The sequence below is a fragment of the Myotis daubentonii genome, chromosome 2 (genome assembly GCF_963259705.1).
Source record: "Myotis daubentonii chromosome 2, mMyoDau2.1, whole genome shotgun sequence".
NCBI classification, from domain to species: domain Eukaryota; kingdom Metazoa; phylum Chordata; class Mammalia; order Chiroptera; family Vespertilionidae; genus Myotis; species Myotis daubentonii.
This window is the reverse complement of record NC_081841.1, coordinates 38,591,201-38,606,996: the sequence shown is the minus strand read 5'-3', so window position 1 is coordinate 38,606,996 and position 15,796 is coordinate 38,591,201. Positions and strand designations below refer to the sequence as shown.

Here is a 15,796-nt window from a genome sequence, read left to right as displayed (position 1 = left end):
TCTCTCTGTCTCCCTCTTTCTCCCTTTCCCCTTCCCTTCCATTTTCTCTAAAAATCAAAGGAAAAATTATCCTCACTAGAAAGGCTAAAGCACATACCCATAAATACATAGAAGACCCAGCAATATCCTAATATATAAAAAGCCAGGGGCCATCACAACAGAAACAATCAGACGGATGACCAAACAGCAGGCTGCATGGGGTGACCAGTCCGGCAAGGGGTTAGTGAGGGATGACCAACCACTGAACAGCAGGCTTCATGGGGCGACCAGGCTGGCAGGGGGGGCAGTTGGGGGTGACCAGGCTGGCAGGGGGGGCAGTTGGGGGTGACCAGGCAAGCAGGGGGGGCAGTTACTGGCAACCAGGCTGGCAGGGAGGGCAGTTAGGGGTGACCAGGCTGGAAGGGCAGGGCAGTGAGGGGCAACCTGGCCAGCAAGGGCGGGGGGCAGTTAGGGGCAACCAGGCCAGCAGGCAGAGGTGGTTAGGGGTGACCAGGCAGGTAGGCAGGTGAGTGGTTAGGAGCCAGGATTGTGAGAGGGATGTCCCAGATTAGAGAGGGTATAGGCTGGGCTGAGGGGACCCCCCCACCCATGCATGAATTTTGTGCACCGGGCCTCTAGTCTATACTAATAAAAGGGTAATATGCTAATTAGACTGGGTTGACTGGTCATCTTACAGACATCTGACTTCCTTCTGGACAAAGCCATCGTGGTGGGGGCTGAGGCAGAAGCAGTTAGGGGTGATCAAGCCAGCAGGGGAGAGCAGTTACGGGCGAGATCAGGCTGTCAGTGGGTTAGGCGTGACCAGACCAGCAGGGTAGGGCAGTTGGGGGCAATCAGACCAACGGGAGGGCAGTTTGGGGTGACCAGGCCTGCAGGGGAGGGCAGTTGGGGGCGACCAGGCTGTCAGGGGAGGGCAGTTGGGGGCGATCAGGTCTGCAGAGGAGGGCAGTTGTGAGTGACCAGTCCAGCAGGGGAGATCCGTTGGGGGTGACCAGGCTGAGAGGGGAGGGCAGTTGGGGGCATTAGGCAGGCAGGCAGGTGAGTGGTTACTAAAACCAGAATCCCAGCAGAGGGAAAAATTATTTCCAATTTAAGTAGACAGGCACAAGTCACTTATTTACTCAATTTTTCAACAAATATTTGAGAGACTGTAATGTAGTCCTCATGCAGGGAAATAACAATGAATAAGATAAACGCAGACCTTTCTTCATTTAAGGTCTTGTGATTCCTGGAAGGGTTTCTTGATGGTTTATTTCTTGGAAAATTATGAGAAAAATCAGTAATTGGGAAAATCATTGTAATTCTCTTATGAGAATTAAAATTTACTCATGATGGAGACAAGAAGGAATGCACTTTAGTCAAAAGTATGAGCAGGAAATGCTGGCATCTGGAGTTGAAAGTTAATGTCAATGTTCCTAGAATTCGGACAAGATAACAGAGGAGAGAATTGTCATGATCAAATCAGTCAGTCCAGCCTTTAGCTGTTGCCAGGCATTAAGTGTGTGTTCCTGGCTCTGTCTGACGCTAATGGAACTCATCCTTGCAGGTAAAATGATGAATAACTTGATACAAATCCTATGAGTGGTATTCCAAGAAGTAATAAGTTTTGGGAGCAAATTAAATCCATAATCGGCAATTTCCACATTCTCTTAAGCTTGTCCAGAGATCTGAATGTTACATTATTTAAATTCTACCCAATTCTCTGATGTTTTTCCACTCTTTGAATATTTAAAGGATACAGGTTTCAGGTTATAACTTCCCCCTTGGAGATGGAAACCTGCAACATCAGGCAGAAATACATGCTGTCCATCTGCATGTATTATTGAGCAAGTCTTTTTTCGCTTCCAGTACCCTCCACTTCAGCCGACTTTGTCACAGATTCAAGCCCAGGGGCTCCAACTTAACATTCCAGCTCTGCTTCCCATTGTCCATGTCTGCCTCCTTTTCATTTACTCCATGCTCTCATTCCCTTATGCCTTGCCTCCGTATGTGCTCAGGCCTCTCTTTCCTCGACCTGGAATGCTTCTGAGTCCCTGCTCTGGCCCAGGATTCACATTCTCCCATCCTGAGCTCCCTGAAGTCTTTCTCAGCTTTCCTGTGTCTTAGTGTATAAGGCCAGCCTTTCCACGAAGCCTTCCCAGATCCTACAGTCAAAATTAATCCCTTTAGTCTTCCCATGGCAATGATTTCTCCTCTTTACGAGACACGCAGTTTCCCTGTGGCATATTAATACACTCTTTTTGACTCCTCACCAGATGTTAAACTCCTTGTGGCAGGCTGTATCCCTCCAGCTGGCATAATACCTGGCAAACCGGAGGCACTTGGAAAATGTTTGTTGACTGGAATAAAACAGGCAGTTACTGAACATGATGCTATTGGCTAATTGAATCACAGTGAGTGGCTGGTCTAGGCATATAGTCATTGCTGACAAGCATCTTTATTTTAGACATCTAACCCCTAGCCCCAGAGATCTTAACTGAACACGAATTTAGAATAGGTGTTCAGTGAAGGCTTGGTGGTTTGAAATTGGCAACAGAGTCTACCAGTATTAACACTAACATTTTAACACTCATGCTGACCTTCTGCTCCAAGGGACACTGCATTTTTTATATCTGGGCACACACAGCTGGCATATTCTGCCACTGCTGTTTCCCAGCAGCACTAACTGGCTGCAATTCGAGAAGCAGGGCTTCAGGCGCCTTTAATGCATTAGTTATGCTTGCCTTGCTTATTATTGCCTCATGCCAGCTTGCTACACCCACTATCAGCTTGCAAGTCTTGCTGTTGTCCAAGTTGGCCACATCAGTTGTGCTATGATGGATGTCCCTCTGGGCCCAAATGCCTGGCCTTATTCCAAGACTTTGTTGCTGGCCAGCTGGACTCTCTGTTTAACCCTCAGGAGGCCCTACAGCTGATGCTGAGCTCAGTGCTCATGGAGGCAGAGGTGTATACTGAGCAGATTTGGGCTTCGCGGGTGAACCATGTGCAATTAATTGTTGCTTTACAGATGGTGAGTTTGCGCTTGGCCTTGACACCAACGTGACACCACATTGTCACTGCCCGCCTCCCTTGAGTCATACAGTCTTCCTTTTGGGAACTCAAGTTCTTCCTAGATTAATGGATCGATGAACAGTGTGTGGTCCAGGCAGCCACATTAGGTAACTCTGTACTGACAATGAAATTGTTTGATCATGTCCAGGTTTCTCTTGCTATCAATTGAACTAGAATTTTTCTCAATATGTGACTTGCCATCAATCTATATGCAGGCATATAATTGAATTACTTTTATTCCTAGTTTAACTAATAGATAGATTATTCAATAAAGTTAAAATATCATAGAGGCAATCCTTAAAGTAGAAAGATGACTTCCATAAGCCACGCAGAACATCCTGTCCCCGGGCTAAGCGCTGGCCCCTTTCTCTGCCGGGAGCAGGAAGAAAGAAGGGCGCCAGTGTTGAGCGGGCACTTTATATGTATCATCTCATTACTTACAGCAGGACCATGAGGTAGGGGGTATTGTACTCATTTTAAAGATAAGAAAACCAAATTTCAGAAATTAAAGATAACAAAAGTGAGTCTCACTCTTACTCAAATGGCAAAGGTGTCTATGTTCAAGCCTGGGATGGTCTAGCTCCCTGGTGCGGCATGGCCTCTCCTTTATCACTGCAAAGTGTGCTCATTGTATGAGGAGATTTATAGGTATATTTCCCAGAAAACTATTTGCCGCCATTAATTATTGACTGAGTCTCAAATACACTGTGGACTTCAGGTCTTGTATGATTTGGGTGGTGCTATATTCTGTGCCTGAAATGTTAACCCATTCCATTTCCCTGGTGAACTCCTCATCTTTAAGGTCCAGCTCATCCGTGACCTTGTCTTTGCAGCATTCTTTGAACCATATGCCATTTTTTTTTCCTTTACAGTTTTCTTCCTTGGATTTAAAAAAATTAAGAGAAATTCACACACATTTTAAGCTGTGTAATAATACAAAGATTTATAAATAGCCCTCTGTCTCCCACCTCTACTCCATTTCAGCTCCTTTCTGAATAAAATTTTTTTAAAAAAAATAATATAAAACTTAAACAAATATAATGAACATATATTCTTTGTCCAGACTCACCAATTTTTCAAATATTGCCACATTTGTTTTACCATTCTTTTTATCTTTCTCCCTTAATATATAAAATCATTGTTTTCTGAAGCATTTGAGAGCAGGTTGCATTTCATGCCCCTTTACATCTTAATTTAGATGTATATTCTAAACTAAGGCCATTAGTCAACATTTCACTTTAGTCTCCTTAAGTTTGGAACAGTTACATATCTTTCTGTAATATAATATATAGCTTTAAATGTAATTTAAAACTTATGTTAGAATGTATATAACAAAATTTTATTAATATGATCTTTATAACTTTGAAATCCATAATGTTATATATCATATGCTATATTACACACTTAAAATAAAAATATGTAATTCATACTACATATTATGTTTTTAGTATTTAATGCAATATTTAAATGTAGTGTATTAAAATTGTATAATATAAAAATAATATCAATATATTCTATGTAAATACATAATATAGAAATATATAAAAATAAAATATATAAAATGTAAATACATAATAAATATTATGTAAGTACAACATATGCCTATAATATATAATATATTATGTGCAATATCATATTATGATAGATTATAGTGAGTTGTGATATAATTAGTAAATCAAGATATAATATAAATGAGAAGATATATTTAATATTATAAAATTATAATATAGAATTATTATATTTTAGACTTTATTAATTTAAGTATATGTTAATTTATGTATTTTATTAGAATGTTCTTATTTTGGGTTTGTCCTATAACTTTTCATGATTATATTCAGGTTATGTGCTCCTGGCTGTCATACTACACAAGGGATGTGTCCTTCAGGATACCACATGCTTAGGCATGCCATGTCGATTTGCCCTTTATTGATGAGGTTAAATTCTATTCCCCAGTCAAGGCATAGTGCAATGTAGCACATTTTCTCCATAGTAGAATTATTCTTTTTATTTATTCAGCTAATACGTAATTGGTGAGGAAATGGTTTGAAGCCCTGCAAATATCTTGTGCCTCATTAAACTTTCATACCTTAGATTTAGCATGCATTGATAGTTTGTGATGTTTCTTGAGCAAGTCAATCTTTACTCATATGGAGAAGCAAAATGGCTATTTTCCAACTGCACTACTCCCTCTATATTCATTAACTGGATTTTTAATGTAAGGAAGAGCTCTCCATCCTTTTTCTTTCACTTGCATACTGTATATATGTAGGTACTTACACATGCATTGGTCCATCTAGCCATCCATCCATCCATATCTTTATTATCATTATGCATTCATGAATGTCTTTTCAATGATTAATAATTTTTAAAGTCTTTCTTTATTTTGATGTTCAAATTGTCTCATATTTGGTCAGTGGCTTGTCACTGGCTTCTGTGTCCTTTTGACACATGAACCTGTCATTTTTTGTGTACTTTCTTACTTTCTAACATGAGAAGATGATCCATCCAAGCTTCTCTTGCAGCTCCCCAGCCTCAGCCCTGCAGCCCATGCTCTCCTTAGTGGAGGAATGGCTTGCAGTTAGTGCCGGGATGGCCCTTCGCTCCTGAGGTGTTTGCTTTTAAGCTCTTTCAGTGACAGAGCTAAGAAATACACACATGTACATATCCCCACATATAACAACGGTGAGTTCAGACTCATTCCCATTCTTGTTAGAATTATTGATTCCTCAACTTATTTTTACTAGTGCTGTGTAGATGTGTTCTGCTCCACTAGCATTCCAGGCCCAAAGACTAGCACACTGTCTGGCACTCAGTCATTGCTCAAAAAAAGTTTTTTGAAAAGTCCTGGCTGATGTGGCTCAGTTGGTTAAGTGTCTTCCCATGTACCAAAAGGTCTCTGGTTTGATTCCCAGTCAGGGCACATGCCCGGGTTGTGGGCTTGACACCTAGTAGGGGGCATGTGGGAGACAGCCGATCTATGTTTCTCTCTCAACTGTTTCTCTCTCTCTCTCTCCCTCTCTCTAAAAAAAAATCAATAAAAAACATATTTAAAAAGATATTTTGAGTAAAACAACAAATGAAGAAACTTTGATGCTGTGAATTAACCTTCTATGGGAGAAAGGTTAAAAATGAAAAGAAGCATGGAAATCTTGCCCCTTCTTCTTTTCTCCTTCTATAAATGTATTATATATGTATATATATATATATATGATAACCAGAGATGGTTAGTATTTGAATAACAACGTGTTTCCCATTTTATTACACTTTGCAGTCATCTAAATCCAAACACATTTTTGTAATCCTTTACTGAAAGTAATTTTCTGAAGTTTTAATTTTTAATTTTTTTCCAACATCCTAGGTAGCTGGAATTGTTGGCAGAGCTGACGTATTAGCGTGCCTGCTGTTTCTGTTGGCCTTTCTCTCCTACAACAGGTATGAATAGCTAAGGGTGTCCTTCTCTGTGATTACAGTCAAGGTCTCCTTTGGGAATTTCTGCTGTGTGTGTGTGTGTGTGTGTGTGTGTGTGTGTTCGTGTTCTCAGCATCTGCCTGAGAGAGGAAGGAGGCTTCTTGGTGTTGAAATGCTCAGAGAGCTCCCCCGAGAACTGGCATAGGACATCCTCTCCTTTCCAAGTGCCAGGTGTTCTCTCTTCCAGCCACATTCTGAACCATGTCATAGCCTTTTGTAGCAACTGCACTCCCAGGACTAGGAAGACAAGCTCTTACTTCTTGTTTTCCTTTTACTTACAGTTTCTGACTGAGAATAGAATTTGGAATCATAGCTCTGAGCAAAAATAAATTGGGTGTAGTCCTTTCTCTTATTTGCCTATGATTTGTTCAATTTTTCCTTTTCATTTTTGGTACTCTTCCCCCCACCCCACCCCTTCTTATCCTCATTAAAGTAGCTCAGAGCTTAAAACCATTCTGAATTGAAAGTCATGGTTCTCAACTGTGGTTTTCCAATTTGCATATCCTTTCAAAATATACAGAAGCTACTTGCTTTTGGGAGATTAAAAAGCAATAAAATAATTTTCCATTATATTGCCTGTCCCCCCCCCCCCACGTGTGATCAGGTTCTCACCTGTGTTGTGAAATATCCCCAAAGGGAAAGGAGCAGATTGAAAAGAGAATGTAAATAAGGGCAGATGACTCAGAGGATGGCCCAGAAAAAAGGGGTCAGTGAACCATGTTGCCCTCCTTCGCGGAGGATGGCCTGGCCTGACTAAGGATTTGTGAACCTTGATCTTTGGATCATTTCATCGATCTATACCAGGGGTGGGCAAACTTTTTGACTCGAGAGCCACAATGGGTTCTTAAACTGAACCGGAGGGCCGGAACAAAAGCATGGATGGAGTGTTTGTGTGAACTAATATAAATTCAAAGTAAACATCATTACATAAAAGGGTACGGTCTTTTTTTTTTCTAGACTGAGGATCCTACAATGTACAGGGGCAGCCTTTACAGTAAAGAATCATCTTCCTCAAAACGCCAATAGCACTGAAATTGAGAAACCCTGTTGTAAACCGATTTAGACTTTGGATCCGGAATGGAATGAATTAAGTCTTAGGAAGTTCTGGTAAAGAGCAGAGCCTTTAGTATAGTACCAGTCTTCTAAGTCCTGGCTTTGTGACCTCCCATTGCATTGCTAGTCATGCATAAAGATGTGAAAATCTTAAAACTATAAATCCAAGTGCAACAATTGTTTCCTGTTTACTCTGGTGTCAGAACAAGATTAATAATTGCTTTTAGTTTAGTTTCAACTTGTTCTTTTGAGCTTTCTCTGTGTGTTTAGGAACACGATTGGGCCTGCAGCATAGCCATGTTTATGTGATAATGAGCTATAGCATCATAGGTTTCTGTTGTGCCTGCCATTCTCACTTTTAGCAATTTAAGCTATAGCCCAGCATTGGAGAAGAATGCATATCTACTGGCATATACTTTTATGCAACTGCTTTTAGACATAAGAGTAAGGGTAAGACATCACAACTACAGAAATATTGGCCTTTTCTTCAAAGGAGTGGGAGCTGATGGGCGTGGTGCCTGCTGGAGGAACTGCGGTGTTTCTTCGTGTGGGGCTGGTTCCCTTTTGTGAGATGAAAAAAAGACTTTACAGCTGGAGGGCTCTTGAAAATCCCTGCTGGAAATTATACTGAGGAAAAAAAAACACCTTTATCTAATATGGCCTTATGGGAAATAGATTTAAATATGCAGATTAGGCAGAAGAAAAGAAAAAAGCTAAATCATCTGTATTTTCATCACACAGAGAAATGATGATTATGTTATGTGTGTGTGCGTGTGTGTGTGTGTTGTGTGTACTTGTGTGCGTATATATATCTCCACTGATTTTTTTGTTTTGTGTACAGAAGCATATAAAACACCTTCACTAAATAATAATGATGATGAACACTTAATATATATTTGGTCACTTAATGAATTCTCCCTCCAACACCGTGGTCCCATTTCACAGGGAAAGAAACTGAGGCAGAGAGGCAAAGTAACCTGCCTCCTATGACCCTGTTACTTAACTCTAGAGCTATGATTGGAACCCAGGAAACCTGGCTCCGGAGTTCATGCATGTGGTTTAGTAACCTGTATTATTCACTTAAAATATATTCACCTAACCATCTTTCCATGTCACTAACTATGTCTCTATGGTAGCATTTTAAATGGCTTTTTATTTTTAGTGTTCATTTATTATATGCCAGGTTTTGTCATAATTTTCACATACCTTAATTTAAGTATCAAAATCGGTACTAGGCATTTACTTTTTTTCATCTTTGCAATTTTACATGATTCTATTATTAAAGAAATATTTGCTCATCTACTTATTTAGAATAAAATGAAATTGATGCTAGATCTTAGTGTTAAAAAGTGGTATTTCTTAGCAATCCACATTCTTCTTATATTAGAAGAATCTCAACCTTGCTTTTCAGGAGTGTGGACCAGTGCTGTGTTGGGGAGTGTTTCCCTTCCACGGCCTCTCCTTTCTTCTTGCTGCTCGGTTTGTTTCTGGGGACCTGCGCAATGCTGGTGAAAGAGACGGGCATCACAGTGTTTGGAGTGTGCTTGGTTTATGATCTCTTTTCCCTATCCCACAAGCAAGAGAAATCGTAAGTCCATTTGAATGTTTTGATGTTAAGCAGTGCGTGGCTACATGGAACAGACTGGTCGATGCCCAAGGGGAGAAGGGTAGGAGGTGACTGGATAAGGAAGGGGAAGGGATTAGCTAAAGAACACATATGTATATGCCATGGACATGGACACTAGGTGGTGAAGGCCAAGGGGGAGGGGGAGGCGGGCCAAGGGAGGGGAAAAAAGGGACACCTGCAATAATTTAAAAATTATTAATTTTTAAATTAATAATTACAAATTTGTAATAAAAAGTTATCAATTAAAGAAAGAAATAAAGATTCCAGAGCCAAGTCACAAGAAAGTACTTAAATCAGTAATTTTAAAACTTCATTAAAAATATAAAAATATTTTTGTTAAACGCAACTCCACCTTAGACCATAATATAACAAGTGAGCCTTGTTTTATTAAGATAAATGTTCAAACTCTTCACACTTTTATGAAAAATCAGTGGGCACTATAAAATTTTTGTGAGCCCCAAATTAGGAATTGAGAAGTATCTATACTTTACAAGTTTATATTAGCAATATTTTCTGGTTGTAAACCACTGAGAAATTTTGATTCACACAGAGAAGTGGTTGCAAGTGGAAACAGTTTGTTAACAGCTTGCCTTGAACCTGTGCATCCAAATTAGTGTTATCCATCAAAGGGCACTGCTGCGCTGGAGTCTGCTCTAGAGTTGAGTTGTTACCTAAGAGTTTTGTTTTGAAACTTCACAAATGGCTAATCTAAACCACACAGGAATACTCACACATCATATGCAAATCAAAGAACACGTTTTATTTAGTAGCCCGTTTTTATTTTACAAATTTAAGGCATACTCATTTTATCCTGTGTACTGTAGCCAATAAAAATGACTAAGGCATATTAATAGTTTTGACACATACCATAATTTTCTTCCTCTATTAATTCCATAATTACTAGCAATTTGACGTGCAGACCCCATTTTTCAGTAATTATAAGGTTCTTACTTTTGAACTTTAAAAAATGTGGTTGATTTATTTTCCTGCCTTGTCCAGTGAAGAATTTTATCTTTGAAAAAAATCCTGCCTTTTTATTCTATTTCCTACTTCTTTATACTTCCTGACATAAAGATAAGAGCAGGGTTGTTGAGTGGCAACAAGCTGAGATTAACCATCACATTCTGATCACCTTCCTGCCTATTTGTACTTAGACATCATTTAAGTGGAGTTTAGTGTTCTGTTGACTCCCTGTGAATCTCCGAGGAAGGAAAACCCATTATCATTTTGACCCAAGCTCATGTCAAGAAAGCCACGAGCCACAGGCCCTCCCCTTGGCTTATGTGAGAGCGTCTTTCCTCTATATCAGTGATGGCGAACCTTTTGAGCTTGGCGTGTCAGCATTTTGAAAAACCCTAACTTAACTCTGGTGCGTTGTCACATATAGAAATCTTTTGATATTTGCAACCATAGTAAAACAAAGACTTATATTTTTGATATTTATTTTATATATTTAAATGCCATTTAACAAAGAAAAATCAACCAAAAAAAATGAGTTCACATGTCACCTCTGACACGCGTGTCATAGGTTCGCCATCACTGCTCTATATCCTCTTAACCGATGGAAGCAATTGCATTGATCACCTTTTGTTTTGTTTTTGTTTGTTTGTGTTTTTTTTTAGAAAACAACCTGTTGACCTCTCTTGCTTCCCACTTTCTTCACTTACTTTCTTGCATTCTTTTTGTCTCCTCCTCCTAGTTCTTTCTGCTTTGCCTCACTGACAGCAGCAGGGTGTGACAACTGACTGCAGATCCTCCCCTTTGGTCCTGTCCAGAGCTATTTGAACCTCATCACTGAAGTCCTGTCTCTGTCTCCTCTGGCCTCGGGACTCTGCAGCCCAGTGTTGCCTATATTTTCTTCTTTATCCAGTTACTGTGGAGCCAGGCTTTTTTCAAAGGGGATAATTGTCTCTTTTATTCTTTTAATAATCTTTCCTGACCTCCATTGTAAACCGCTAGAAGGTCTATGGAAGGAATAATATGCCGATATATAACTTAGATGTTGCACGGCTCATCATCTGTGATTTTTTTAAAAAGTAACTTTGAACTCTCAAAACCAGCAGCTCTGCATAAGTGGAGACATTCATTTTTTCCCTCCACCCATTCAACATATACTCATTCTGTACCTGGCCAAGAATAAGAGATAAGATTCCTTCCCTCAGAGAGCATATCCAGTATTGGGGGAGACAGACATTGCATGAGCAATTACATGAGTAACTGACTGCAGCTGTGAGCATGGTGAGAAGGAACCAGAGCACGTGACAGGGAGACCTGGCCCATGATGGTTAATGCCTCCAAAGTTCTGGCCATGTGCCAGGCATTGTGTGTGCCAGGCCATTTACAGGCATGAAGTCACAGGGTGCTCACAACCGTTGCCCTCATTTTGCAGAGGAGAAAACAGAGGCACAGAAAGTAACCTCTGTAGAGTCACCTATCCCTGAGTGGAGCCAGAATTAGGTCCCTTGTCTTTATGGCTCCATGAAGGAATGCGAGGCAGAGACCTGGAGACCTCCCAGAGCACCTCTGCTCAGGAATGGGGTGCATACTTGTAGCAGGACACCAGCTCTGAGGTTCTGAGTGTATTTCTTGGGGGTCATGACCCCTGTGAGAATTTCACAAAGTTGTGTCCCCTTCCCCCAGAATAATGTACATAGTTTTGCACAAAACTCTTAGGGATCTACACCTGTTTATTTGCTAACTTAAAATAAATATCTTGGCACTAGGTTGTTTTTGAGGTCTTTCCTTGTATGATTCAGGCAGCAGGAAAGAAACAGTAACAGAAACAAAGGTTGGAAGCACTTTCCTACACGAAGAGCAATTTACTCCTAAATTTTAAGGGAACCACACCAATGGAGTGGGATTTCTTTTATTTGACATCACCTATAGGAAAAAATATTTTTAGTGAAAAATGAGCCCTTTAGAGTTAAATTTCTGTTTTTATTTTTTTAAATTTAGGATAAAATTTCCAACATACAGACAATAACATTCCCTGACCCCAGTCCCTAACACTTCTCTCTAGAAGTAACCACAAGTGTGTTTGGCACTTTTCATTTCTATGATTATTTCTATGCCATTATTTCCTATGTATATACCAGTGAATACCAAACAGTATTACTTAACATATTTTCAAACTTTATATAAGTCACTTGCTTTTCTTTTCATTTACCATTAGGCTTTAGGATACATCATTGCTGATACAAGTAGCTATAGTTCATTCACCTTAACTGTTGTATGGTATTTAACCATCCCAATTTATTTATCCAGTTTTCTGGATTTGGAATTAAGGTTATTTTCACAGTGTTTGCTATTCTAAACTATGCTGCAGTGTATTTTCTTGTGCAAATACCATAGGAATGGGGTTGCTGGGACCACAGACCGGTGCCTGTTCACTGTGTCACATGCTGAGATAAGCCCTTGAAATGATTGTAGCAGTGTCTAGGGATCCCTTTGTTCACCATCACTTGGTAGAATCAGACTTTTTCAGATTTGTCCATCCAATTATCATGTGTTATGTCTCTGAGGATTCATGAAAGAAAAATTTAATCACAGTACTTTGGATGGAACAGCAATGAATGGGATTTTCCAAGTTCATAATTATGCAAATCCTGAATACCACTTCCATCAAATATTATGAGAAAAATATATTTGGAGAATCAGGGGTGAAAAAGAGCGTGTGTGTGTGTCCATATATGAAGGACTGAGTCCTAATTTTCTATATTAGGAAGTCAATAAAATAATTTCTAAAATCAAAAAAAGAAATAATATTATACTTATGTTAATTTTAAAATACTGTAGTCCATACCAGAAACAAAAGAGCTAAAACACTTGAGAATGGTTGCTTCTAGGAGCAGGACTTTGCGGGGGGGACAGGGACTGCTATTTCCTGTTGCCAGCCTTGTTGTTCTGTTTGACTTTATTTAGGAGCAATGGGGTCATCCCTCAGCGCAGCCCCCAGCAGCCGGGGAGCCCCCAGCCCTCACTGCCAGCGCACCCCCTCCGGCAGAATGGGAAGCAGCAGCGGTTCCCTCACAAAGGAGCCTGGAGTGGCTGCCACTCCCCATTGCCACCAGAACCCAAGAGCAGTGGATTCCCGGTGTCTCCTCGAGCTGTGTGGTCCATGATGAGGTACTGTGCTGGGCTCTTGGACTGTGTGTGTTTTCACCATCCAGCATCACCTATGTGGGCTGATAGGAGAACGGAAGCCTTGAGTCGGGTTTTGTGACCTCCCCCTCTCTCCTTGTTTCTCTGCCTTTCTCGTTCCTTCCCTTCCTTCCCTGTATTAGATCAGATAAGAAAGGAGTAACTGGAAAAAGCCCTGCTCTCTGCTGTTATTTAGAAGCAGGGGGTGAGGTGTGGGTCTGTGAACACTCAATTAAGGAGAGCAAATGTTTTCTTGTTTTCCTGGTGGAAGAACCTTGTGTGACTGGCTTAGAAAGATAAATACCACATGATCTCACTCACTTATGGAATATAATGAACAACATAAACTGATGAACAAAAACAGATCCAGAGACAGAAAAGCATCGATAAGACCGTCAAACCTCAGAGGGAAGGTAGGGGAGGGTGGGGGTAATGGGGAGAGATCGACCGAAGGACTTATATGCAAGCATATAGGCCTAACCAATGGACACAGACAACAGGGGGGTGAGGGCATGAGGGGGGAATGGGGGGTAATGTGGGAATAAGTACACATATGTAATAACTTAATCAATAAAAAATTAAAAAAGAAAAAACCTTGTGTGGAGACCCCAGCCCTTGGTTTTCTGGGGAGGAGAGCGCTCTACCTTCCACTTGCTGTCTCACCTGGCTCTTGTGTGTGGTAAGAATTTATTACAGCACAAGTATGGGAGGAAGCCCAGGGGATTCTGCCTCTCAGAAATGTTTGTGGGGATGCAGGAAAATCTTTACAGCATGGGACTTCCTCTTTAAAAATAATTTCACCTAGCCATAACACTTAACATCCATTTATCGGAGCAGGTGCTCACTAAATTAGGTTGCCTCTAATCTTGCTGAAGCCGTGAGCAAGCCAGAACTTAATAAAGATGGAAATTCAATTCATACTGTTAGCACTTTACTACTTCAGATTGCTGTTCTTATTTTTCTGTTCATTTCTAGAAAAATCCTTTGGTTTCAGGGTTTATGTTTCCCATATTTCCACCTCTCCCTGTTTCTTATTTTTTTTTTTGCCTCTTGCTTTATTCATTCATTTATTAAATATCTGTTTTAAATAAAATACCCACTGAGTGTCTACCACAAGCCAGACACTTTTCTCAGTACCAGGAACATCCTGGTGAGTAAGAAAGACAAGGTCTTTGCTGTTATTTTGCTTCCTTTCTAGTAGAAGAAGACAGGCACTGGATAAATGACAATGAATGAAGTGATGGAGAGGGACACATTTGCATTGGCTGGTCAGAGCAGGCCTCCTGCAGCCTCCTGAATGAGAGGAGGAGCTAGCCCTGCAAGGATCTGGGCACAGGGTCCCAGACTTGGGTTAATGAACATTTGGGGATTGGAGAGGCAAGGTCAGGAGGTGGGCAGGTCCCAGATGATGAAGGGCCATGTTAGCCAAGGAAACAAGTTTCAATTTTATTCTGAGTGGAATGGAGAGACTTTGGAGGTGATGTTGTTTTTGCTGTTGTTATATTTTGTTTTATCTTAAGTTGATAAGAAATGGTTACATTAAATATTCTGGCTTCATCTTGGTACATGAGGTTGGGGACATGAGTAAAGCACGGAAAAGAGTTAAGTTTTACACAGACTGAGGGAGATGGAGACTTGGGGTAAACAGGTGTGGTGGGTTTGGGATACCTTTTGGATTCAGATCCCACAGGACTTGCTGATGTGTGGGGTGGGGGAAAGGAAAGGAAGGAAACACGGATTTGGGGGAGTTGGCTTAAACAGTTGGGTGGACTGTGGTGTCAGTTACTGAGATGGAAAGTCAAGGGGAGAAATAAGTTTCCTGAGGGTTGGGGGGAGAAATTCCTGAGAGAGAAAGAGAGACAAACAATCAAAACATTGAGGAAATCTTGACCTTTATGTGAAGGGCCATGGGGGCAAAGGAGATAAAACATTTGGGGAAGTTGTTTTTAAGGAGGCAAAGGAGAAGAAAACAAAGTAGTAAATAGGGATTTGTAGATTTCCAAGGCAGGACAGAAGTCAGATTGTAATGTGACTGAGTTCCCTGAGGGCAGGGGCTATGCTGTGTTTTGCTCATATCTGTATCTCCAATTCATCTCATAGTGTCTGGCTAATGGTAGTGGCACAAGTATTTGTTAAATGAATAAATTAATGAGAGGCTGGTAAAAAGTGTTGGAATTAAGCATACTTATTCAGAAAATTTGGCAATGAAGCAGTGGGGAAAAAGGATGGTAACTGGAGGGGGGTTAGATTTTTGTTTTCATTTTCATTTTAAATTTGATGGATATGTGTCTGTATTTAGATGACGTGTAGAGACTAGAGATGAAAGATGCTGGAGCAGAAAGGGATACGATGAAATATGAATACTAGGGTGTGCTGGTAAATGTTTAATAACTGGCTGCCAAAGCAAGGAAATCCTGACTTATAGTGTTTGCCAATTTCCATGTAAATAACTCCTAC

The 15,796-nt window shown here is 40.5% G+C and overlaps 1 protein-coding gene across 3 annotated transcripts in view; it reads left to right on the top strand.

Annotated features, from left to right (window-relative positions):
* The window catches only part of TMTC1 (transmembrane O-mannosyltransferase targeting cadherins 1), a 241,855-nt gene that overhangs the window by 22,612 nt on the left and 203,447 nt on the right, over positions 1-15,796 (top strand). For 2 of the 3 annotated variants that reach the window (XM_059682471.1, XM_059682470.1), the window contains 3 exons: positions 6,410-6,483; positions 8,984-9,160; positions 13,121-13,324. In XM_059682471.1, the coding sequence (XP_059538454.1) occupies positions 6,410-6,483; positions 8,984-9,160; positions 13,121-13,324 (455 nt within the window). The remainder of the gene's footprint in view (positions 1-6,409; positions 6,484-8,983; positions 9,161-13,120; positions 13,325-15,796) is intronic. The other variant, XM_059682472.1, reaches the window with a different exon arrangement.